General features: G+C 50.3%; 1 protein-coding gene across 1 annotated transcript in view; it reads right to left on the reverse strand.

The window, feature by feature from the left end:
- Nucleotides 1-12737: 12737 nt before the first annotated feature.
- Nucleotides 12738-25420, reverse strand: part of LOC117870384 (ohanin-like) — a 16547-nt gene continuing 3864 nt past the window's right edge. The window contains exons 2-3 of the mRNA XM_034757517.1: nucleotides 20574-20630; nucleotides 12738-13285 (exon numbers count right to left, since the gene is read on the reverse strand). Of these exons, the coding sequence (XP_034613408.1) occupies nucleotides 12738-13285; nucleotides 20574-20630 (605 nt within the window). The remainder of the gene's footprint in view (nucleotides 13286-20573; nucleotides 20631-25420) is intronic.

The raw sequence follows: 25420 nt of genomic DNA on the forward strand, positions 1-25420 counted from the left end.
CTCTTTTACTGTTTGATTTGTTGGGGGTGCTGAAGGACATACAATTCTTCCACCAAACTGAAGGATGTTTTGGGGTGATCTCCCTGCCTCGCACGGCATCATGGTGCTAAGTCATCATTGGCGGAAATCTCTTATCCCCAAAGTTTACCAAAATCATTCTTCTGAAGAGCAATTTGTTGGTGCTGTTGAAATGCAGCAGATCGCATCAACGGGCCGGTAGTTTAAAAACCTTCCCCTCTAAGCCTCAACCAAGAGGATCTTCAACCTTTCCCCAGTTCAGTCAAACAAATTAAACACTGTCCTATACTCTCTATACACTCATGAAATCCAAGCCGACAGGAGTTTTGCTGTTGACGTCAGTGGCTTTCACCCACAATACCTTTTCTTTTCAGGATCAAAGTAGGAAATATTTGCAAGTGCTCTTAGCAGCAGCTGGTCCATTGCCTGCCACTGCGCTCTTCATTCATTGTGGTTATGTTCAGAGAGATTTTAGCAGAGAGGTTCAAAATCATCTGGGGGAGGATTTGGATTAGCAAAATCAATAGGAATTTGATTTGCAAAGCCCTCAGTCACACTGAAAATCTCAGTCTCTGTTGAGACATCATTAACTTGCAAATGACCTCAAAAAGCGAGTTCAAAGTAGTTTCAGTTCCTACCCCTGCACCTACATATTCCTTCTCTTTTTTGGTCAATAATGTGGGGTAATTATGACTCATTTTTCTCTTTCAGGGTATTGCCTAATTAATCCCAATGACTAATTCCAGCATTGTGTTTTGCTGTAATTGACTGTGTATTTTATTTTGAGACCTATTTTGAGACTGTGACTCTGTTACTTTCACAATCCGATGGTTTGTTGATTTATTTGGGTGATTGTTCAGGGTGAGTGCCTGACATCAGTCACTATGAATGACTGTGTCATAGTTTATTTCATGTTCACAATCCAAAGCTGTTGTTTAAATGAAGTTTTTCCTTAGCAAGACAACAATAATGATAATTAATAATCCCTAGCTCGTATCTAGCATTTTTCACCAGTAGATCTCAAAGCGCTTTACAAAGGAAATCAGTATCATTATCCCCAGTCACAGGTGGGGAAACTGAGGCATGGACCGTGGCTGTGACTTACCCACCGTCACCCAGCAGGCCAGTGACAGAGCCAGGAAAAGGAGCCAGGTCCCCTGAGTTGCCTCTCATCAATTATTTACTCCCACTTTCCTTTAAGGAACCTGTCAGAGGGACCTATCCCAGCTGGCTTCAGCCCTACTCGCTGCCTCAGTTTCCCTTCAGATGGTTCTCTCCGCTCCCAGCGCTGTTAGGCCTTAACCCACCTGCTAAGGGCTTGTCGACACTTGGAAATGTACCTATATGGTATTCCGGAATAGTTCTTTTGCTATTAACCCTCGTATGGACCCTCTTGCTCCAGAATAAAAGCCTCTTCACGGGGGATGCTATCGAATCAGCTATTCCAGAAGCATCATTCTGGAGTCGTTATTTCAGTACATTCCCAAATGGAAACAAGCCTTATAGGACAAAAAGCGGATCCTTTCCGGAGTTAAACTTCAAACGATTAAACCCACAATCAAAATATTCCATCTTCGCTCCTTAGTGACCCGGCCCTTCCTTCTGCCCGCCCGCCCGCTCACTCCCCCCGCCCCGATCCATTCCTTCTCCCCAGCACAGGGAAGCCTGCAAACCCCACCCCAAGGGAAATGCCCACCCAGCCTCTACTGTAGGTCCTGGCCCTGGTACTTTGTCCTACATAAGCAGTCGTCTCCTATGGCCCGTAGCTCCTCCCTCACTGAAAGGGGCGGGCCTTGAGTTCTGGTGGCTCCTCCCACTGCCTTGGGTTTCAAACAGGCCAGGAGGGAGAAGCGGGAATTGACAGGGAGGTTCTCTGTGAGGGTGGGGTCTTTCTCACTCCCTGATCCATGCACACATCTGGATAGAGCTCCTCTGAGCAGCAGCCGCTGATGTGGCTTTATGTAAGAGGACTGTTGCCCCCTTACTAACACTCAGTGGGGTGTTTTGGTTGCTAGCTCCCAGCGCTAAAAGGGGAGGGGGCGGTGGGAAATCAGGAGCCTGAGACTGACAGTCCCCAGGAACAATGGGGAGAGGCCAATGCTCAGGTCAGCCTGATTGACAGGGCGGGCAACAAATCGGGGAGTCAGGGGGCCGGGGGGGGGGGTTCCCGTCCTCCTCCGGGTGAGCTGGAATGGCCTGAGTCAGACAGAGCGGGGCAGAGCTAAGGAGAGAGCAGGGGCCCGAGCTAGGCTGCTGGGAGCAGAGCTGCAGCCCCAAAGCCAGAGCACAGCCAGAGAGAGCAGAGCTGTCCTGGGGGCAGAGCTGCAGCAACCGGAGCCAGAGGGGCCAGACAAGCAGCCCAGGGAGCTGGAGGCAGAGCAGCAGCAGCAGCCGTGCTGAGGCAGAGTGGAGCTGGAACCGGAGCTGGGGCTGGGGCTGGAGCCGGGGCTGGAGCCGTCCGGAGCGGGGTGCGATGAGCAGCTGGGGAGTGCGAGGGGGACCCTGGGCAGTGGGCCCAGCACAGGGAGACATCTCAGCCAAGAGGCTCTGCAGGCCAGACTTGGAGGGGGATCGTAACCCCGACCGGGCGGGGGCGATGCTGGGAAGAAGGGTCCTGCCACCTAGAGCCTGAGGGCGTGTGGCCACCGCCGGAGCAAGTGTCCAACCCGCAACGTCCCTGCAGCACAACCAGGGCCTGAGAAGGAGCCTGGGACCGACAAGGAACAGACTGTGAACTGCCCTGACGTTCCAGAGGCACTGTTTGTGAATTATGTATTTCAAGACAGCGATGGAAAGTGCCTGGCTCAGATAGCGCTGACAGTGGTGGGTAAGTTCTGCCCGCTGGACTCTGTGTCCCAGTTTAATCCTTGGTGTGGGTGCTGGAGGGTGTGAATTTTCCCTTTCAACTAGGGGATGAAAATCTTCCAATGAGCCCCCAGCTGCATATGAAGCTGTGTCCAGCCATTGGTTTTTTGTTTTTTTTTATGGGTCAGGACACCTTGCTCAGAGACAGGTTAAGGTCTCCTGGGGCTGTGGGCTGAAGCAAGTGGGGGGGGAGGGGGCTCCCAACACTGGAACCGTGGCCCCGTCCCACCCCTTCCACCTGTCAATCCTGCCCCAGTTCTGGGCCTTCCTCCTGTGGTCCCACCCCATTCCGCCCCATCTGTCTTTGACTCCTCCCACTTCCCCCACCACATTCCCCCGGGCCCCACCCCCGTTCCACTCACAGGCCTGCGCCATTCTGCCCCTTCCCTGCAGCCCCACCCCCACTCACTCCTTTCCATCTTCCCTCCCCTCCCCCCACCCCGCTGAGGCCCCTGAGATCTGAGGAGCTCTGTGCCACCACCGCAGCCCTGGGGCCTTGGTGGGGGAGATTTTTCCAGGGCCCCCAAATTGGCCGGGGCCCCCAGGCATGGGCCCTGCTGGCCTGTGTGGTCCGCCCCTGCCTCGCTGCATTCCCTCCACTTGTGTTGTGCCTCCCGTGCAGCACGGAGAGCTTGGGCAGAAAGAATTAAAGGGTTTCATGATCCGCACATCTAACGCCACATCTGCCCTGCAGCCCCAGAGCCCTGCATTGCGCTAGACAGGGCAACCTTGCGCTCTTCCAGAACAAGACTGCNGGCGGGGGCGATGCTGGGAAGAAGGGTCCTGCCACCTAGAGCCTGAGGGCGTGTGGCCACCGCCGGAGCAAGTGTCCAACCCGCAACGTCCCTGCAGCACAACCAGGGCCTGAGAAGGAGCCTGGGACCGACAAGGAACAGACTGTGAACTGCCCTGACGTTCCAGAGGCACTGTTTGTGAATTATGTATTTCAAGACAGCGATGGAAAGTGCCTGGCTCAGATAGCGCTGACAGTGGTGGGTAAGTTCTGCCCGCTGGACTCTGTGTCCCAGTTTAATCCTTGGTGTGGGTGCTGGAGGGTGTGAATTTTCCCTTTCAACTCAGGGATGAAAATCTTCCAATGAGCCCCCAGCTGCATATGAAGCTGTGTCCAGCCATTGTCTTTTTTTATGGGTCAGGACACCTTGCTCAGAGACAGGTTAAGGTCTCCTGGGGCTGTGGGCTGAAGCAAGTGGGGAGGGGGAGGGGGCTCCCAACACTGGAATCGTGGCCCCGTCCCACCCCTTCCACCTGTCAATCCTGCCCCAGTTCTGGGCCTTCCTCCTGTGGTCCCACCCCGTTCCGCCCCATCTGTCTTTGACTCCTCCCACTTCCCCCACCACATTCCCCCGGGCCCCACCCCCGTTCCACTCACAGGCCTGCGCCATTCTGCCCCTTCCCTGCAGCCCCACCCCCACTCACTCCTTTCCATCTTCCCTCCCCTCCCCCCACCCCGCTGAGGCCCCTGAGATCTGAGGAGCTCTGTGCCACCACCGTAGCCCCAGGGCCTTGGTGGGGGAGATTTTTCCGGGGCCCCCAAATTGGCCGGGGCCCCCAGGCATGGGCCCTGCTGGCCTGTGTGGTCCGCCCCTGCCTCGCTGCATTCCCTCCACTTGTGTTGTGCCTCCCGTGCAGCACGGAGAGCTTGGGCAGAAAGAATTAAAGGGTTTCATGATCCGCACATCTAACGCCACATCTGCCCTGCAGCCCCAGAGCCCTGCATTGCGCTAGACAGGGCAACCTTGCGCTCTTCCAGAACAAGACCGCCCTCTCCTGTCCGCCAGGAGCCTAACAACATGACACTGGAGTCGTTCACTGTTGTTCCCTCCTCGTGATCAGGGCCAGCTCTAGGTTTTTTGCCGCCCCAAGCAAAAAAATTTTTGGCTGCCCCCGGTCCCAGCCCTGGGCTCCTCACTGCACTCCCCTACTGCCCCAGCCCTGGGATCCCGCACTCCCCTGCTGCCCCAGCCCTGGGCTCCCCCTACTCCCCCACCATTGCCCCACACACACACCTCCTGCCGCCCCAGCCCTGGGCTCTTCTCTCTTCTCTCTCCCCCCACCTGCACCCTCCTGCCGCCCCAGCCCTGGGTCACTGGTAACTCACTCCCAGGGCGGGTCATTCAGCAGGAATTTGGGATGTGCACAGAACACAGACAGGATTGGTTCCCATATGGTTACAGAACTGCAGTAAAGTAGAACAATTTTCAGCTTGTGTGATTGAAGGATATCTGGATGCATATTATAAGACTGTCCTACATAAATGAGGAAAAGTTGAGGTGCCTTTATTATTATTGAATGTTAAAATATGGTATTCCTGCCCTTCCCAGTGCAGCTCTCCATTCACAGCCGGCTGCAGCATGAGGTCTCAGCTTCCTCACTCCCTCCCCCTCTTTCCTGTTGGTAGTGGCCAAGGGAATGCTGGGAGATGTAGTTCTTTCCCTGCTCCAGGGCTGGCTCTATAGGCAGGGAGCTAACCAAGGAACTACAGCTCCCAGGGCCCCCTGTTGGTTCTCAGCTCCCAGGCTGGATCCCTGCTGCCCCTGCAAATGGGCTGCCCCAAGCACGTGCTGGCTTTGCTGGTGCCTAGAGCCGCCCCTGCTCGGGATTGGACTCTCCCTGAGAAACCTCTGCTCCTTCTCGTCTCTTTCCAGAGCCTTCTGGCAGCCCGTCCCAAAGCAGAGCTCATCCAAAGGGTGGGCGAAAGCAAAGGGAGTAAGAGGGGCTCAGAGGAGGGGAGAGGGGAGCGAGGCTGGCTTTATAGTGAAGCCACTTGGATCAATGCCCAGCTCTGTTCTAGAGTCCATCTATGATCTGGGGTAAATCACTTAATCTCTCCAGGCTTCAGTTCCCGCCATCTGTAAAGTGAGGCGAGGAATCCTTCGTGTGTTCAGACTGGGGCAATTTACAGCATGTCTGTGTGCAACCTTGGAACAATGGGGCCCTGATCTCAGCTGGGGCAGGGACTGTCTCTCCCTGTGTGTCTGTGCAGCGCTCGGCACAACAGGGCCCTGATCTCAGCTGGGGCAGGGACTGTCTCTCCCTGTGTGTCTGTGCAATGCCCAGCACAACGCGGTCCTGATCTCAGCTGCGGCAGTGACAAAAATAAACCGAGGTCACCCCGCCTGGATTTTCCCCTGCATTTCTATGTGGCATCCGCTCTAGGGGAAGATAACAGCTGGACCTGAGTCTCTGGCAAGAAGTAACATCAGCCAAAGGAAGAATATTGTCTCCTGCCCCCATAGTTCCAAGAGACATGATCTTGACAATGCAGTGTTCACTCTGAAGCCTACTGATGACAATTTAAATGACACCCTGGGTAAACACTTTGTGGCTTAGCCCAGGTGGCCTCAGCAAGCCCAGACAAAAGAGAGAACTTGTGGCTAGCTAGACACCATTAAGGACCTTGCTGGTTTAGTTTCAGGAGCCAGGCTTGCAACAGCTCTTGTGCCCTTCTTACTTTATATTCAGGTGCCGCGGCGGCCCGGTCCTGGTGTATGTTTCCTCTCTTGAGTCTGCTCCGATGGCCGTAGATTTGCATCTCTGCTTGTTAGCTAAAGCACAGACTTGAGAAGCATAACTGGAAGCAGCGTCGCCCTACGAAGAATTCTTTACTCACCCACGAACACCCAGAGGAGTAACACACCAACCAACTTGGCAGGAGACAGCTCCCTGCAGCCCATGGGCCTCTTGAAAGCTGATTGTGACACACAGACCGTGTGTGGTTGACTCTGTCACACACACATACACACACAGAGTCATAAATAAAGTGTATGTGGGTGGGGGATAGCTCTCTTTGATGGACAGCCAGCCAGCCCGTTAGCTGTAAAATCCCTCTGGGTAGCTGTTCTTTATTGCTTTACCTGTAAAGGGTTAAAAAGTCCCCCAGGTAAAGGAAAAAAAGTGGGCACCTGACCAAAAGAGCCAATGGGAAGGTAGAACTTTTTAAAATTGGGAAAGAAACTTTGCCTTTGTCTGTTTTCTGGGCTGGAGGGACAGAGCAGCCATGCTATAAGCACCTGAACCAGATATGATTATAAGTCATCAGATCCCGCCTAGAACTACTTCTCTGAGCTCCAAATGTGTACGTAGATCAGAATGTTTAGCTAGATGCGATTAGGGTTATTTCTTATTGGCTTGTGGACTCCTCTGTGCGAACCCCAGATGCCTTTGTTTGCTTGTAACCTTTAAGCTGAACCCCCAAGAAAGCTATTTTGGGTGCTTGATTTTTGGAATTGCTCCTTTAAAATCTAGCAAAAGCCTAAGGTCCGGCTGTATTTTCTTTCTTTTTGTTTTTAATAATATTTACCTTTTTTTAAGAACAGGGTTGGATTTTTGGTGTCCTAAGAGGTTTGTGCACATGTTGTTTGATTAGCTGGTAGCCACAGCTAATTTCCTTTGTTTTCTTTCTCAGCTCTTCCCCAGAGTGGGGGTGAAAGGGCTTGAGGGCACCCCACAGGGAGGAATTCCCAAGTGCTCCTTCCTGGGTTCAAAGGGGGTTTTGTTGCATTTGGGTGGTGGCAGCGTTTACCAAGCCAAGGTCAGAGAAAAGCTGTAACCTTGGGAGTCTAATACAAGCCTGGAGTGGCCAGTATTGATTTTTAAAAATCCTTGTGGGCCCCCACTTCTGCACTCAGAGTGACAGAGTTGGGATTCAGCACGTGCTCTCTCTCCCCCTTTAACACTCACCTCCCAACACAAACTTGTGGTGGTGGTGGTGTTGTTACCACTTGGTATTCCTGCAATGCATGTATATTCTCTGTAATTTTATTCTTTCAAAGTGTGCTATTTTACTGTTTTGACTGCTGTATGCCAAAGAAGTGTGTGTGTGTGTGTGTGTGTGTGTGTGTGTGTGTGTGTGTGTGTGTGTGTGTGTTTTCCCTCCCACACCACAAAAACAATAATGAAAATAAGTGAATACAAAGATTTCACAGTCTGTTCAAAAGCATCTGGCAGTCTGGATTTGGCCTATTGACTACCCCTAGGGTAAGACGTTTCACCCGTTCCCTCCCTTGCTCACTATAAACTGGTGTTCACAGGAATTAGCAAGACCAATGGTCCATTTAGTCCAGTGTCTAATGGCAGTTGGTACCAACTACTTCAGAGGAAGATAACTGAATTTAACTACGTATCTGCTCTAATTGGGGGCCCAGATCAGAGAATATCAAATCCAGATGAACCGGAGAATGGAGAAAAGTGATGCTGGAGCACCATCTAGTGGCCACGGGAGAGATCGCCCCCTCTGGCCCTGGGATCCTGGTTCGTNAGGGGGCGGAGTTGGGGCGGGGACTTTGAGGAAGGGGCGGAGTTGGGGCGTGGGCGGGGCTGGGGGTGGGGCCGGGGTCCGGTGGAGTGTCCTCCTTTTGGAGGCTCGAAATATGGTAACCCTAGCTTCTGCAGACTGAGTGCATTGCACACACCACCAGGGGCTCCCTGCAGCCTTCTATTTGGATAGAGATCAAGGCCAGAAGAGACCATCAGCTCATCTGGTCTGGCTTCCTGTATAAGCCAGGTCAGAGAATTTCACCCCTGTACTGAGCCCAATAGCTTGTGTTTTGCTGAAGCAACTTCCAGAAAGGAAGCTAGTCTGGATTTGAAGACATCCAGAGACAGAGAATCCACCATTTCTCCTGGGAGTTTGTTCCAATGGTTAAATGTGGAATCAGTCATCTGTTGGCTGTGCAACAAAATATGGACAGAGGAGGAAGTACCAGAAGAATGGACCCTTGGTATCATAATCAAATAACCAAAGAAAGGTGATCTAAGCAATTGCTCCCCTCCAATTTGAGCAACTCTTCTATCTGTCACAGGAAAAGTATTAGCAACACTCCTCCTGAACAGAATGAAAGGGAAGATGGATACCATTCGACGTGAACAACAATCTGGATTTAGACAACGGAGATCATGCACAGACGCTATTTTCACCCTGAGATGGATTATTGAACACAATTGAATTTCAAGGCAGTCTTGCCATCAATTTTGTGGACTTTCCAAAGGGATTCGATAGTGGAAAATTGTGGAACAATATGGAATTCCAACAAAATTAATCAACATTCTGAAGGCATGCTGCGTCAGCTCTAAATGCTGCATTAAAATGGATTGAGCAAACCATTCAGCATCAAAACAGGTGTAAACAGGGGTGTGTCCTGTCTCCTTTTCTATTCATGCGAGTCAACTATGGATTAAAGCAATGCAACTGTGATACATATGGCCTAACATGGAACAACTCAAGGCTATTTGATCAAGACTTTGCTGACAAGATCGCTCTTATCAATGAAAATGCCAACAGACTACAAAAATGCACAAACCAAGTAAAAGAAATAATGGAGAAGACAGATCTGAGATTCAATGCAAAGACATGTAAAGTCATGTTAATGGGAACTACAGGGACAGAAATCAAATTACTGGACAAGACACCCTCTCACAAATCTATAAGAGAAGACATCAGTGGCTGGGGCATGGGCTGAGAATGGAAAAAGAACACTTACCAAATACCACCCTTAGATGGATGCCACAAAATGCAAGAAGAAAGAGGAAGACCGTGAAGAACATCGAAACAAACACTTCTGAATGACATGGAGCACCTCAACATGAAATGGGAAGATTTGGAGTTGACAGGCTAGGACGGCAAATGTGGGTAACCCAATGCGCAGTAAAGCACGGGATGGAATAAGGACTAAGGATGGAACGGCTTCCTTATGAGGAGAGATTAATAAGACTGGGACTGTTCAGCTTGGAAAAGAGACGACTAAAGGGGGATATGATAGAGGTCTATAAAATCATGACTGGTGCGGAGAAAGTAAATAAGGAAATGTTGTTATTTACTCCTTCTAACACAAGAACGAGGGAAGAAGAATCCGAAGAAGTGAGGTTTTTACCCACGAAAGCTTATGCCCAAATAAATCTGTTAGTCTTTAAGGTGCCACCAGACTCCTTGTTGTTTTTGAAGAACTAGGGATTACCCAGTGAAATTAATAGGCAGCAGGTTTAAATCAAACAAAAGGGAATATTTCTTAATGCAGTCCACCCATGGAACTTGTTGTCAGGGGATGTTGTGAAGGACAAAAGTGTAATTAGTTTCCAAAAACTATTAGATAAGTTCCTGAAAGATAGGTCAATCAATGGCTATTAGCCAAGATGGTCAGGGATGCAACCCCATGCGCTGGGGTTCCCTGAATCTCTGACTGCCAGAAGTTGGGACTGCATAACAGGGGATGGATCACTTGATGATTGCCTGTTCTGTTCATTCCCTCTGGGGCACCTGGCATTGTCCCCTGTTGGAAGACAGGATACTGGACTAGATGGACCCCTGGCCTGACCCAGAGTGGCCGTTCTAATGTTCTTAAGCCAAATAGACTGAGCTCTTTAAGTCTCTCACATATAGCAATTCTTCCATCCCTGAAATCATTTCTGTTTCTCTTCTCTGCACCCTTCCCTCCTTTTTACAACTAGCCACAATAGTTACTGGCGCTTGGGTGGCAAAAGCCTAGAGCCGGCCCTGGCAACAGCAGCACGTCCTGCACCAGGGGCGCCCTGGGGCCGCTGCGGTTCGCGTCGGAGAGCAGCGCCCGCACCTTATGGCCGGGCAGGCTCCGAGTGCAGGACACTCGGGCTGGGGGCTGCCCCTCGGGGCATACAGAGCTGCCTGCAGGTGCCACAGGGCGGCCGCCCCCCAGTGCTGCAGCCGGGGCTGGGCGAAGCGGACAGAGCCACCCAGGTACTGCAGCAGGGCGGCCACGAGCAGCAGCAGGAGCAGGGCCATAGAGGCCGGGGGCTGCCAGGCGGGGCCCGCGTCCCGCTCTCCGGGGCTCCGCTCCCTCTGGGGCTGCCCTGCCCCGGCTCCTCAGCCCCCTGGTGGGGCGGTTCCCCGGCTCTGTCCTGGCCGGTCCTGGAGGCGGGAGCCCTGGCTGGAGGGACCCTGGGCTGAGGCGCGGCCCAGGAGCCCTGCTGCTTACCCCGACCCTGCCAGCACTGGACCGGCTGGAGGCGAGGGGGGAGCGGGCGGAGTCAGCACTGGTGGTGGGGAAGCCCAGCGCTGGGGCGGCAGGCGGTGCAGATTGGGTTGGGGGAGAGCCCAAGGTTGGGGCGGCAAGGGGTGCGGGTGGTGGGGAGAGCCCAGGGCTGGGGTGGGGGGGCAGCCAAAAATTTTTTTGCTTCGGGTAGCAAAAAACCTAGAGTCGGCCCTGCAGAGATCCACTGCTCTACCCCCAATCCAACCCAACCTGCTTAGCCCATCCGCTCTTTAAAACAATTTAAATTATAACAGAGAAAAAAAATCTACTTTTCTGTTTTTAGAAAAGATCTGTGTCATAACCAGTAGTACAGTGTTCAGCTCCTGTCAAATGCAAAATGAAACAAAACCTGAACTATGGTGTTGCCAATGAGCCACCATAATTCACAGGAAAGTTTTCACTCCCCCTTTGATCCGAGCAGGGCCGGCTCCAGGGTTTTTGCCACCCCAAGCAGCTTTCTTCTTCAGCGTCGATTTGGTGGCAGGTCCTTCCCTCCAAGAGGGACCGAGAGACCCGCCGCTGAATTGCTGCCAAAGAGCCCGACGTGCCGCCCCTTCCCCTTGGCCGCCCCAAGCACCTGCTTGCTGAGTTGGTGCCTGGAGCTGGCTGTGGAGCCGAGAAATTTATCTTTGTCCAAATGCTACCTCGACGACAGTGAGTCTAGAGGAAGAAATGGGTGAAAAAGGTGAAATGTCATGTTGTCACATTTATGAATATATTGTGACAAAGTTCCTCCTCTATCTTGGTGGGTCCTGCGCTTATTGGCGGATTTTCTTGCCTCAGAGATTCACCATGTGGGTTGGGGAACAGCCCAGAGACCTTCCCCTCTGGAAGAACCCACAGTCCAGGTCAATTGGGAGGTTTGGGGGGAACCCAGGCCCGCCCTCTACTCCGGGTTCCAGCCCAGGGCCCTCTGGACTGCAGCTGTCTATAGTGCCTCTTGTAACAGCTGCATGACAGCTACAACTCCCTGGGCTACTTCCCCATGACCTCCTCCAAATACCTTCCTTAGTCTCACCACAGGACCTTCCTCCTGGTGTCTGATAACGCTTGTGCTTCTCAGTCCTCCAGCAGCACACCCTCTCACTCTCAGCTTCTTGCACCTCTTGCTCCCAGCTCCTCACACTCACACCACAAACTGAAGTGAGTTCCTTTTTAAAGCCCAGGTGCCCTGATTAGCCTGCCTTAATTGATTCTAGCGGCTTCTTCTTAATTGGCTCCAGGTGTCCTAATTAGCCTGCCTGCCTTAACTGGTTCTAGCAGGTTCCTGATTACTCTAGTGCAGCCCCTTCTCTGGTCACTCAGGGAACAGAAAACTACTCATCCAGTGACCAATATATTTGCCCTCTACCAGACTCCTGTACCCCACTGGTCTGGGTCTGTCACAATATTCACATTGTTAATGTTCTAACACAAAAGCAAAATGAAAAGAAAACAAACTTTATTAAATTATAGTTAAGATGGTTAAGTGCAATTCAGATCAATACAAATTAGGGCTGTCAATTAATTGCAGTTAACTCACACGATTAACTCAAAAAAATAAATCACCATTTAAAAAATTAAGTGTGAATAATTGCCCTTTTAATTGCACTGTTAAACAATTGAATACCAATTGAAATTTATTCAATATATATATTCTACATTTTCAAATATATTAACTGCAGTTACAACACAGGGGGCTCCCTCCTTCCGTGGTGGGACCCCACTCCAGACAGAGTTGGCTTCCAAGAAACAGAGACCCAGGGTAGAGCGCCCCACACAGAGCACCACAGCCATAGATCAGGAGGGTGGAGGCTGGAGGAGCCCGTTTCCAGGCGACACACGGGCACTTCAGGGACACAGTGTGAGCCGGGAGCCTGAGCCCCTGAATCCCACCCAGAAGAAGGGGTAGATTCCCTCCCCAGCGAAAGAGGCCGATGGGAAAGTGAGGATCACGTCCCCGCTACCCGCATTGACAAACTCCACCCGCCCCCGTTCGTAGTCCAGATAAACCCGGATCCTGTTGGGTGCCCGGCTCCGGGAGAAGCTGTTGAACTGCTCAGTTAATGTGTGAGTCCAGAACTCATCCTCACATCCCTCCAAAGCCCAGATCCCCTGCTCAGGGGTAAAGCTTAATGGTCCCTTCCTGCTCACAGACTCTCTGGCCACCCCCATAGCCCAGAATCCCTTCCCCTCCACCTCTATCTCTACCTTCACGTCCACCTCCCAGTAATGTCTGCCCGAGGTGAATCCCTCACAGCCCAGCACACAGAGCGCAGTGTCAAATCTCTCAATGTTCTTGGGCAGAGCCGGCTGTGTGTCTCCCCTTCTCACACTTCTCCGATCCGCAGACACGATGAGTTCGGGATGGGCCGTGTCTGGATCCAGAGTCACGTTCGCTGCAGAGAGAGAATCAGAGCGTGAGGGGCAGAGCTCAGCCCTGTGGCAGGGTCTGATCCTGTCAGTGACAGAACCTGCCCCAGCTGGGGAGTGACTCAGGCAATCTCCTGCCTCCAGGATTTACCCAGCTCTGCCTGGGGAGCAGCGCTGAGATCTCAGCCATGGGCAGGGGGGATTCACACCCTGACAGAGCCAGTTCAGGGACAGAGTGAAAGGATCAGCTCTGCTGAGCCAGGCCCCATTCCACACCTTTCCCCAAATCACCGCTCCACCTCTTCCCCCGAGCACGCCTAGTCTCCGCTCCTACCCCTCCCCGCTGGAGCATCTTGAATGCCGTGAAACAACTGTTCGCTGCAGGCGGGAGGCGCTGGGAGGGAGGGGGAGGAGATGGTCAGTGGGGCCGCCGGAAGGTGAGAGGCGCAGAAGGTAGGGGGCCTGGAGCCATCCCTACCAAATCTGGTGCCCTGCACAGCCTGAGTACGTGTACACACACACCCGCGGGGGGGGGGGGGCCCCCCGGGGGGGGGCCGCTCTTAAGGGCTGCTGGAGCAGGAGCTGCGGGGGGCAGGAGCAGGGCAGGGAGGCAGCAGGGCCTGCCCCATCCCACTCCGCTGGCTCCCAGCTGCATCACTCGGGGGGAGGCTTGGGGCAAGGGGTGGAATGGAGGCAGAGCGGGGATGGGAAGAGGTGGGGCAGCGGCTTAGGGGAAGGGGTGGAGTGGGGGCAGGACAGGAGTGGAGCAGGGGCTTGACCTGAGTCCCGTACGCACCCCGCTAGGGGCTGGCTGGGGGCTGGGGCTGGCTGCTGGAGCCAGCGCTGCCAATACGTAGCATGCAGCTGCCTAAGGCACCAGGAAATTTGGGGAAATTTGCTGCCCCAAGTTTCGTGGTGCCCTAAGCAGCTGTGTAGCTTGCGTATTGGCAGGGACGGCCCCTAGGGGGGCAGAGGGAGGAGCTTGGCCACTAATTTTTCCCCTTGGGTGCTCCAGCCCAGGAGCACCCAAGGAGTCGGCACCTATGATCAGAGATCCTGGCTTCATAGGAGGCTCCCAGCAGATTACAGGGAATCCAACGTCCCCCTGTCCAATGATGCAACTCGGCACAGCCCGTCTCCTTGCAGAGCCCCCTCCCGCCTAACGATCAGCCAGCTGAGCACTAGAAAACCTGCTTTTACAGAGACCCCCCTGGCCCCCCAGGACTGTGTGTAGCTGCGGGTGGGTGAGGACACCGCACACTTACTGAACGGCTGCTCGGCTTGTGCTGGTCTATCAGGAACTTTCCAAACTCCACACTGCTGGCCCCAAGGCTATGCAATGGCTAATACAGTATTGCCAACTTCAAGAGATCAAATCTCATGAGATTGGCCCAACAATCATGAAATTTTAAAAAGGATTCTATTGTGGTTTTTAGGTCAGTCTCTTGATGTTTGAACTCCCCTGGCCCCTCCCCAGGGTGTGTGCATGTGACAGTTAGTGTTCCCCACTCTCCCACATGCACTGGAGAAGGGGATTTTGAACTGCAGGAGCTTTCACCCCCACATCTGCCCATCTCCTGCCCAGCAATTAATCCTGTCCTGCATCAGTTCTATCCCCACCCAACCCCCCTCAAATCAGTCTCCCAGCTCCCATCATCACCCCCCCATCAGTTCAGCACCTCTCCCCCACTGCCCTCAATTCACCCTCCCAGCACTCACCCTATCGGCTCAGAACCCACCAGCAACACAGCCCCCACCTCAGCCCATCAGCCCCACACTCACTTCAGGCCCCCTGCAGCTCCCAGGCCATAATAAATCCCTCCCAGCCTCACCTCTGCCCCTCCTAGGGTTCTTCACCCTCCCCAGGCCTGGGGGGCTACAGTGGGGTCCCCTCTCCCATTTCCCAGGCTGGCCGGGGAGCAGCCGCACTGGGGTGGTTGACAGGATTTCTAAGTAAAAATAAGGCTCATTTTTAGAACTCTCACATGTCAGGATTTTTTTTCAGCCACAGCTGACATGTGAGAGTTCTATCACGAGCTCATGAGTGAGGCTTAATTTTACTCAGAAATCGCATCTCTCACAATCACTTTGTAAGAGTTGTCATGTCTGCTAATAGGTGGTGCCTACCTAACCCCTTCTGACATTTATAACATTTTTTCTTTTGACTTGTACATTTCTATCTCTCTACTTTATATTTTTGTATGTTGAATTTTCCCATTCTTCATTGTACCACTTGTGCATTTGCTAATAATAATAATATTACCAGGGGATGTGATGTATGCGCATAAAGAGTTCTGAAAATGAGGTGAGATGTTTCTCTCTAATTTTCCAAAAGGCTCATTTGTAAACTCTTAGATCTCTACGGAGATACACTGCTCGCCCCCTCTCCCCCACCCCCACCCATCTGATCAGCCCAACCACTGTTTACAAATTCTAAATTATAATAGAGAAAAGAATCAATTTTTCTGTTTTTAGGAAAGTTCTGTGTAGCCACCAGTAATACGATGTTCAGCTCCCATCAAATGCAAAATTGAAACAAAACCTCAACTGTGGTGCTGCTGGTGAGCCACCATCATTCATATGAAAACTTTCACTTCATCCCAGAAATTTACCTTTGTACAACAGTCCAGATGACAGCGTGTCTAGAGGAAGAAAAGGATGAAAAAGATTACATGTCATGGCTTCATGTCTATGAATATATTCACATTGTTAAGATTCCAAAACCAAAGCAAAATGAAAAGAAAACAAACTGTATTAACTTAGTTAAGGTGGCTAAGTGCAATACAGATCAATACAAACCAGTGGTTCTCTACCTGCGGCCCAATCACCACACAGCTGCAGCCCATGTGACATCCTCAGGACCATACAGGTAGTATTGGATGTGGCCCGCAATGGTAAATTGTTTGAGAACCACTGATACAAACCATTACACACATAACTAAAAAATAACCCCAAACATTAAAAACTAAGGAAGCTACCTATGGTTACAGAAACATCTCTGAAAAAACACACAATTCCCATACAGACCAATAAACAGAAACGTTTTCACTGATTAGCAGCCAAACAACCTTAACTCTGCTTCTGTATCACCAGTACTCAACACAGTACCACTGACTCCTCCTTTCTGACAGACTTGGTGGTCTCATTGGATATGTCTACACTGCAATGTAAGCCCAGGATTAACAGAACTTGAGTTAGCAGATCCTGGGTTTTTAACCTAGGGCTTGAGTGTCTACACTCATTTATAATGTAGATTAGGAATTGTTGAACCCTGTGTCCCAACCTGGGGCTCCAGCATCTACACTGCATTATGCTGGCCCAGCTCCAACCACCCATAGCCCGGACTTCCTAGCGCCCTGCCAAAATGTGGCTGCTCAAGCCCCTTGTTCATGGTACAATTTGGAAAAACTTGACTGTCTTCCAAATCTAACTGTCCAGAAGGCAAAGAAAGTGAGATTGTGGGATCCTCTTGGTAGACTCCCAGAGCATGAGTCCAGCGGGGCTCCGTCTACACTGCAAAGCAATAGGGCTTGAACCCTGCATCCTGGCATGACTCAGGCTTGGACTGTCCACCCCTTTGGGGTCCTGCGACCCTAGGTCTGAGCGCTGAGTTAGTGCAATTTGTGTGGAGATGGATGAGGGTTAGTGTTGAGCCTAAGTTTGAACTGGAGGCTTATACTGCAGTGTAGACAAACCCAGTACCTCCAGCTCAGAAGGATAAAAGATGGAGACTCTCTAAAACAACAGAGGGAGTAAGGGTGACAGAGGAAGACTTGCAGGGAAAAAACCCCTAACAGACATACTTAAAAACAGTGAATCTGGAGGAAGATCAGGCTAAGGTTAATGTTTATTGCTGATAAGAAAGGAAAACCCCCAGACCCTGATTCAGTATTCATCCCTACTCTTTTCAATTTCCTTATTCAGCTCTTCCAGCTGGGCCAGCAGGAATTTCTGTCGTTCTTCCAGAAACTGGCATAGTCACTGAAATTCAGACGCAATCTTTTGCCTCTTTTTTTTTAGCTGTTTCTGAAATGAAGAGACACAAACAGGGAAAGAACAGGCCAAGGACAGGAACACGGAGTGAGTCATGGGACATTTTATAAAGCTTTGTTTGTGCACATGGGAGTATGTCATTGCAACCCCGTAGAATTTAACTTCTGATATTTTATGGAGAACACACTCTATGCTCAGTAGACAGACGATTTTCCAATGGATTTTCAAGAGTCCTAACTGGTGTCTAGAATATGAATGTATCTTGCATGATTAGAACATTCTGTTATCAGTGGTGTATAGAAAACCAGATCCTTCCTAGGACAGCAGCTCGGGGAACTGAACTGCACAGGCAAATATTACTTCTGGGGAGCAAATAGTAGAAACCCAAACTAAGAAGCACTAGACTTGAATTGGGGAACAGATTCTCTCCACAAAATACTCCTAGATATATAGGGCCACGTTTTCTAAAACAGGTTTTAAAATAAGAGCACCAGCAATTGCTCTGAGGAGTGTTGAATGCACAGTTTAGGATATATACATTTTGTCACATCATAAATCTCCAATTTTATCCACAGAGGGATTCTGAGCACAAATCGGGTTGCTTACAAGACACCTATTTGCATGTCCAAATCTGCATCTGCAGGGCACTTAGAAACGAGTGCATGTGAACTGGACACAAGCCCACCAATTCGTGCTCTTTCTGGAGCACTCTAGCTCCTGATACCCCAGGAGCAAGAAACTAAGATCATATCTAGAACCCAAATCTTCTTCATGGCGATGTCTAGCAACGATAGATTAAGGTTAACAAACAGGCTTATATGTTAACAGTTATGTCTGTTGAAAGTAAAGCCAAAAAATGGGGGAAGAATTTGCAAAAAAAAATTGAAATTTCAAAGTCGTTTCCATTTTTCAGTGTTCAAAATGGGACAACTTTTAATTGGTTTGAAAAATATCATGAAATAACTTGAAAAAAATGCACGTTTCTTTTTCCTATTTTTTCTAAAATGTAACAAAATAATGTCCATTTCCACCATCACCCCATTTGTTCCTTTTATTCCATTCTCTGCAGAACTCTTCCAAAGTTCTCCCATTTTAGACAAATTGGCAAAAAGAAAAAGGAGGAACTAGGAGACAAAATCTGGAAATTATTCATGTTATTGTGCTTAGTGGCAAAGAGGAGTAAATGGGGAAACAAAGGGATAAAAAATACTTGAAATGTTCAGCTTTTTAAAACCAAAATTAAAACAAATTACACTCACATTATCAATTGGAATATTTGGATTATTAAAACTCTTTCCTTAACACTCCATTTTTCTGTTTATAGTCAATTAAAGCAGAACAGTTTTTCTTTCCAATGAGAATAAATAAGTAATCCTCTTTCACATAAAGGAACACGTTTCTCACTGTTCTTCTTCTGTTAGAGTAAGCAGAGTACCAATAACGTCCCTGTGCACATTTGCCTCTGAGTAAGAACGGCACCTACCAGCAGTTCCTGGCTTTTATTTTCCCCACTCGATTGAAGTGATAGAATCTCTTCTCTCTCTTTCTTCAAAATCTCCAAATAGCTCTGAATTTTTTCCTAACAAAAGAAAAACTGGTTTAGTTTTGGTGTTTTTGGAGGATTTTCCCTCCATTTTATTTACATTTTCAAGAATATTAAATACATAATAAAATGGGTGAGCGCTCTAACCACCTGACTAGAGTCATTCTCGTGCTTGTGGTCTCTCTCACTCTCTCCCGCAAATGACTCTCTAAGTATTTATCCCCAGTGTTAGGGTGACCATATTTCCCTATGCTGAATATGGGACACCTGGTAAAAGTACTCGTATTCAAGTGAGTTCAACGGCAATCCATCAGAACTCTACAATACAAATGTTCAAATTAACATCAAGTTGACTGAGCCTCTGTTAAAAAGAAATATTGCGGAGTTGGATTCTTTTTATTTATCGTCTTATCTTTAAGGCTTTAGGGTTCACATGGGGAGAGGTGACACACACACTCCCGTACACCACTCACACAAGGAGGGTGACTGACCATCCTGACCCTCCCTGCCCGGTGCTCTCCACTCTCCATCCCTGGTTGGGCTCCTGGGACGGACCCGCCTATCATGGTACCTGGTGCCACGCCTTCCCGAGGCAACACATGGGGACACGCAGGGTAACATACCCCTCTCTCCAGATTTCTGCCAGGGTTCACACCAGAATGTGGCCAGCAGCACTTTTGGCACTATGTGGGAGGGAAGGGATGGGAGCTGCTTCCACACATGGTGAGGGGGGAAGGATGACCTGGCCTGTATCTTTGCAGAGCTCCTCTCTTCCCTGCTCCCACCCGCTGCTCCCCTGTGGTTGGAGTCAGCTTGTCCCTTCCTGCTCACACAGTGCCAAAAGGCCACATTCTGCTGTGAACCCTGGCAGAAATCGGGGGGGGGGGGATGCGACCCTGCGTGCCCCCCACGTGTTGCCTCGGGAAGATGTGCAGCGTCAAAAGGCAGCTAACACCTCCAGACTGCTGCTGGCCACCGACACAACCCAGCCGCCTCCTGTCCCTGGGCTACAGTGCGGGCAGGAAGGGGTTAAGCCCGAAGGCTGCATTGTGCACCAGGGCTTCAGTGAACCCGGCCAGAGAGGTGGCTCAGCAGGGGAGGGTGCCTAGGGGGCAGAGCGCTCCCTGGGGGCAGGACCCAGTGGGGGGGGCAGGTGAAGGGGGTGCTTTATGCCCCTGCCCGGGAGGCTGCTGTGGAGCCTGCAAGGTCAGGGCACGAACAGGCTGGAAATCGCTCCCCCCATCCCTACTCCAGAGCTGAGCTGAGGGGTGAAAAGGCTTCCCGGTGCCAGCGCTGTGTGGGGCTATGGCACATGCAGGACTCGGCTCCTCCTGGCCAGCGTCCCGGGCTGGAGGGTCCTGGGCTTTCCTGGGGCGCTGACCCAGCCAGAGGCAGTGGGGGGGGAAGAAAGGAGCTGCTTCTCTGCACAGCGCTGGGAGTGGGACATGGGGGGGAGGATATGGAGGAGAAGCAGGGTGGGGGGATGAAGGGGCAAAGCAGGGAGAGGACAGCAAGAGGGGGAGCATGTAAAGGGCCAATGGATGGGCAGCGGAGGCAACATGTAACCAGTCACTGCCTTGCACGTGCCCGCACTCAGAAGCCATGACAGCTCGCAGCGCGCAGCCCGTGCCAGACGGAAACAGTCGGGGGCGGAGCCCTGCTGGCCGAAAGCCAGCACCTAACGGGGACTGCGCTGATGGACGAGCCGGGGGAGCAGCCGGCCCCACCGCCTTGCACACCCACACCCATCATCAGCCACTGGACCCTGCCCCACTCACCGCTGGAGGGCGGGCGGCTGGCGAGCAGGAATCCGGCCAGAGCAGGACCCGCCAGTACTGATGGGGGGAGACAGAAAAGACGGGACAATTTGCCCGTTTTTAAGAAAAAGTTGGAACACCTGCAGAAGGGCTTAAATACAGGACAGTCCCTTTAAAAACGGGATGTCTGGTCACCCTACTCATAACACATTGTGATTAACCTGTTTTGGCCCAGAGCCAAAAAAACACCTTGAGGACAATATTTTATCACTGAGAACTGATTACTAGAGCACTGTTATTAACCCATTCCAGCCCCAAACCATTTTTAAACACAAAAAGGACCTGGAACACATGGTTCCAAAGTGGGCCAAAGAATTAAATTTATACATCTAACACATTACCGTGAGGACAATATTTTAGGAATGAGAACACTCTTATTAACCCATTCCAGCCCAGAACCACTTTTTTAACAGTGTCAGAAGTTGTGGAGCAGAAACATTTAGACCTATCTAAAAATTACCAGTGAAAACTAACAGACTGTAATGCCCATATGAGAGCGACTCTTCCCAAAAATACACAACAAATACAAAATAACATATGAAAAACAGAATCAGTCACAATGACTTATGTGGTGTGATCTTCACTGTGCCCTGGAAGGGTTTGTGTGTCAATATACCCAAGTCCCTGAAATCTCTGTAAGTTTGGATCTTCCAGAAGTTATTGGTATTTTTAAGAGGTGACAATATTGAAGCCAACTACACTTCTTTCATATGCCACGTTTCAGCCAGGAGACTTCTACTTTCCCCCGTCATGTGCCTTTTTTGAGGAAAATCCAGCAGTTCCTGTGGTTGCACTGATTCGTGACAAGTGCACAATACACATGCACAAGATTAGGGTTGCCAACCTTCCAGGATTAGTTAAAGATTAGGTTACGTGATGAAATCTCCAGGAACACTTCCAACCAAAATTGGCAGCTGTATTTAAAGATGTTATTTCTCATTTCTAGCAAAATATGTGGCCCAGGTCAGCAACAGTTCCACTGCACTAGCACTGTGCTATAGGTATAAATTTCACCCCCTTCGGAACTGACTTTTCTTGGTTCTTATTGGTGTTAAAAATGATTTGGGGCCAGAACAGGTTAATAACAATGTGTTAGAAGTCTATTCTCATGGCTAAAATATTGTTCTTAAGGGTCTCTAACAGTATCTGCTCTTTTTTGCAATAATTTTATTAAATGCCGTTCCGGGCCATTCCAGCTTTTACACCGTCCCGTGATTGTTTACCTTGTAATCCTCAGCAGCCTCATGCAATCCCTGCCAGCACTGAGTGTTGCAGGCTTGGCAGAAATTGTGCCCACAATCTAGGCACGCTGGATCTTTAAAATAATCTTGACACACTAAACAAGTCAGTACACCTAGGAGCATTTTTCCAGGATTCACAGCAGCCATGGCTTCTTCTGCAGAGAAATATGGAATTTATTTTCATTTAACTGTTCTCAGAAATGGGCTGATTCTGAACTTTGACACCAAACATGTATTTCCTGTGTAGTCATTGTCTTGTTGTGATGGGTTGGGACACGGAGACCCCCTTGGGACTGTCACCTGATGTGCTGGAATTACCTCTGAGCCCGTTTTCCCTGCCAGCCTGGGCCCCCCCAGAACCCTGCCTTGTTGAGCCAGACATGCTAGCCTGCCTGTGACAGGATCAAGACTCACCACCACTGGTGCCTCCCCCTGGTCGTCCTGGGAATTAGCTCTGTCCACTGCGTAGTGCCCTCAGCGCGTGTTGTCTTGCCCACTGTCTGCTCTGCTCTGGGACCCACGTTGCTCTCCGCTCAGTGCCCAATACTCCAGACTCTCCCCCTTCCACGGGGTGGGGGGTGTTAACAGCAGTTTTTGGGACTCACACCTGCCTCAGTGGCCAACCACAACCCAGAGTCTAGCTCCTTAGCTCAGGGGCAAGTTACAGTTTGTATTGGCCACCGTCTTCTGTGGCCAGATGCAGTATAAGGGAGGAAGAGGGGGACCCAGTCCCGCCCACTGCTCTAGGTCCCGACCCAGGGACCCTCTAGCGGCAGCCTCCTTCTGCCCTCCTTCGTTCCCCTCCTGTCCACCTTGCTTCCCTGAGCCACTTCCCCTTTGGCGCTGTACACCTCCTCTGCCCTTTGTAGCAGGGGCCGCAGCCTGGCAGGTAACACGGCTGGAGATCTCCCTCACTCCCCGGAGCCTGCCCAGCACTGCTCTGTTCAAGGTGCTAGCTCCTTCTCCCTTGCTAGGCAGCCTTTATATAGGGCCTTGCCTGGCCCTGATTGGCTGCCTCTGCCCTGCCCTGATTGGCTCCCCACAGGCCTTTGTTGATTGGCTGCCAGCCAACGCAGCCTCAAAGGCCTGTTCTAGCCCTTTTCTCAGGGGGTGGGGCAACCACCCCACAACACTGCCCAATACAGACCCAGGGTCTGGGCCACAACCCCAAAGCTGCAGGCTTCACTGAAAACAGCTCAGCAAGTTACCTGTTCCCAGCACCGAGACACTCAACTCCTAATGGGATCCAAACCCCAAATAAATCTGTTTTACTCTGTATAAAGCTTATACAGGGTAAACTCATAAATTGTCCACCCTCTATAACACTGATAGCGAGATATGCACAGCTGTTTGCTCCCCCAGGTATTAATCACATACTGTGGATTTATTAATAAACAAAAGTGATTTTATTAAGTATAAAAATGGACTTATCTCTGGGGGATAAACACTGTGGTCTCTGCTTGTGTATGAGCCTCTGTCAGTCGCTAAGGTAGTGGAAGTGCCTACTGCCCTTTGGGTTATAACCTGGGAGTTGGACTCTAATAAAATCCAGCTGGAAGACATTGGGCCTCTTATCAGAAGAGATTTAGGGCAAGAAAGTTACCATTTAGCCCTTACCACTACAGAAATCATTTTTTGACAGTAAAAATCTTCTCAGTTATGCCCTGCATATAATCTCCCTTTTAAGAGAAAGTTCACCAAGAATTTTTTGTCAAGGCACCTCTGGTGCTAGTTGGAGTCTGGTTGTTAGCCAGCATGTACTACACAGACTACATTGGTAAAGGACCTTCTCCTGATGATGGGTGACGATCAAGCCAATCATACTGACTCTTTGACATCTGTCAGGTGCCTTTGATATACTGCCTATGGTGAATTGTAACTTATAGTGCTACACTTGAGTGGCTTTGTCCTTTTCTTTCTAGGAGGATCCCATAGGTAGTGCTTTGCAATGTTCTGTCCGCCCTGGGGACGTTTTCATGCAGGCTGTGATCTGGTTCTATTCTTAAATTAAGGAGAGAGGTCTATGAGCTGCTCTTCCAAATTTTAAAACAGGCCATTCAATTTTGCACTTTGTGTTGGGAGGTTTCATTCTGAGGATAGAGCTACTACGATCAGTAACCATCATAGTGCGTGGCAAGAGTTCCTGGGCGTAATAATTTCATGTCACAGCATCACTGATAATCTGAAGTCCAAAGTCCAGCCCATCCCTGTTCTTGGAGAAGGGTGAGTCTATAATTTATGGGAAATTACAAAACGGTGTTAGGAAGTCCTGTGTTCTGATTGGCCATTAGACATCACGTTTGTGACATATATTGCAGTATCTCTGGGGACCACTGCATTACATTGATGAAAGGTTTATGTTTGTTTGTGTCTTACTCCATGGGGGAGGGTCCCACAAGTCCTCCAGGAACTTGAAAAAGTGTGTGTGTGGGACAGGGAGGGGGACGAAGGTGAGTCACTGATACCGTAAACAGCCCAGAGGTACCAGCCTCTTCAGGTCTGCCCTCCTCTGGTAGGATCACATGGCTTCCCCTTTCACACACACACCACACCCTGTGCAGCCAGCAGAAAGGGGTGTCGAAGCTTTAACTGTCTGAGGAAGGTGGAGTGGGTTCAACAACTCAACCTTCTTAAAAATACTCTGTGTGGGGTGATACCATCAATGGCACCTCATGGCATTGCATTATTCAAACAAGCAAAAAGCTGAGTTTAAACCTGGTCAAGTTGCTAAGAGCAAATAATTCCCAACTCAGAACTAGAAAAACAGGCAATAGAGTAAAGCCAGACAGACAAACATCATCTTCTCACACCCACACAATCCCTACCTTAGATACCGGCACTATTCTCTCTAATGATCAAATAACCTTAGATTTTGCCCCATATTCATCCTAATTTTCCAATACTGATAGAAAATTACAACAAATTTGGCCCCTTTCTTCTCTAATTATTGACTACTGATATAAAATCCCCTCAGATTTTGCAACACTGCTCTGTGTCACAGGGGTGACATGCACCATTACATGCACCATTACATGCATCAGCAAAACAAAAGTTCTCCACTAACCAGTCCCTGGTCAATCATCACACCCAGCAAGCAAGGTGCCAGGGCCCACGTAACCCAGTTTGCCCCTCCCACCCATTGTGTCTGGTTACATTGATAAAGAAGAACTGGAAAATATAGACTACTTTGCCTACCTTGGAGGCCATCTCTCACAGAGGGCTGACATGGATGTTGAGATTCAGCACAGAATCCACTGCACCAGCCTCGCCTTTGTCCAACTGTCTCGCCAGGTGTTGAACAATCACAACATCGGAACATATAGTAGACTTTTAGTTTATAAAGCGGTGGTAATCCCACCTCTCCGCTATGGCTGTGAGTCTTGGGTGACCTACAGAAAACACCTAGAAAACCTGTAACGCCAGCACCAGCACTTTCCTTGGAAGATCCTCAACGTAAAGTCAGAGCACAGGTCTGTCAGGAAGGATGAGTCAGTTATACTGAGTACCAGTGGTACAGGGGCAGGTTAAAAGTTGTTTGGAGGTTAATCAGTGAAAAAGTTTCTAGTT

The sequence above is a fragment of the Trachemys scripta genome, unplaced genomic scaffold (genome assembly GCF_013100865.1).
Source record: "Trachemys scripta elegans isolate TJP31775 unplaced genomic scaffold, CAS_Tse_1.0 scaffold_28, whole genome shotgun sequence".
NCBI lineage: Eukaryota > Metazoa > Chordata > Testudines > Emydidae > Trachemys > Trachemys scripta.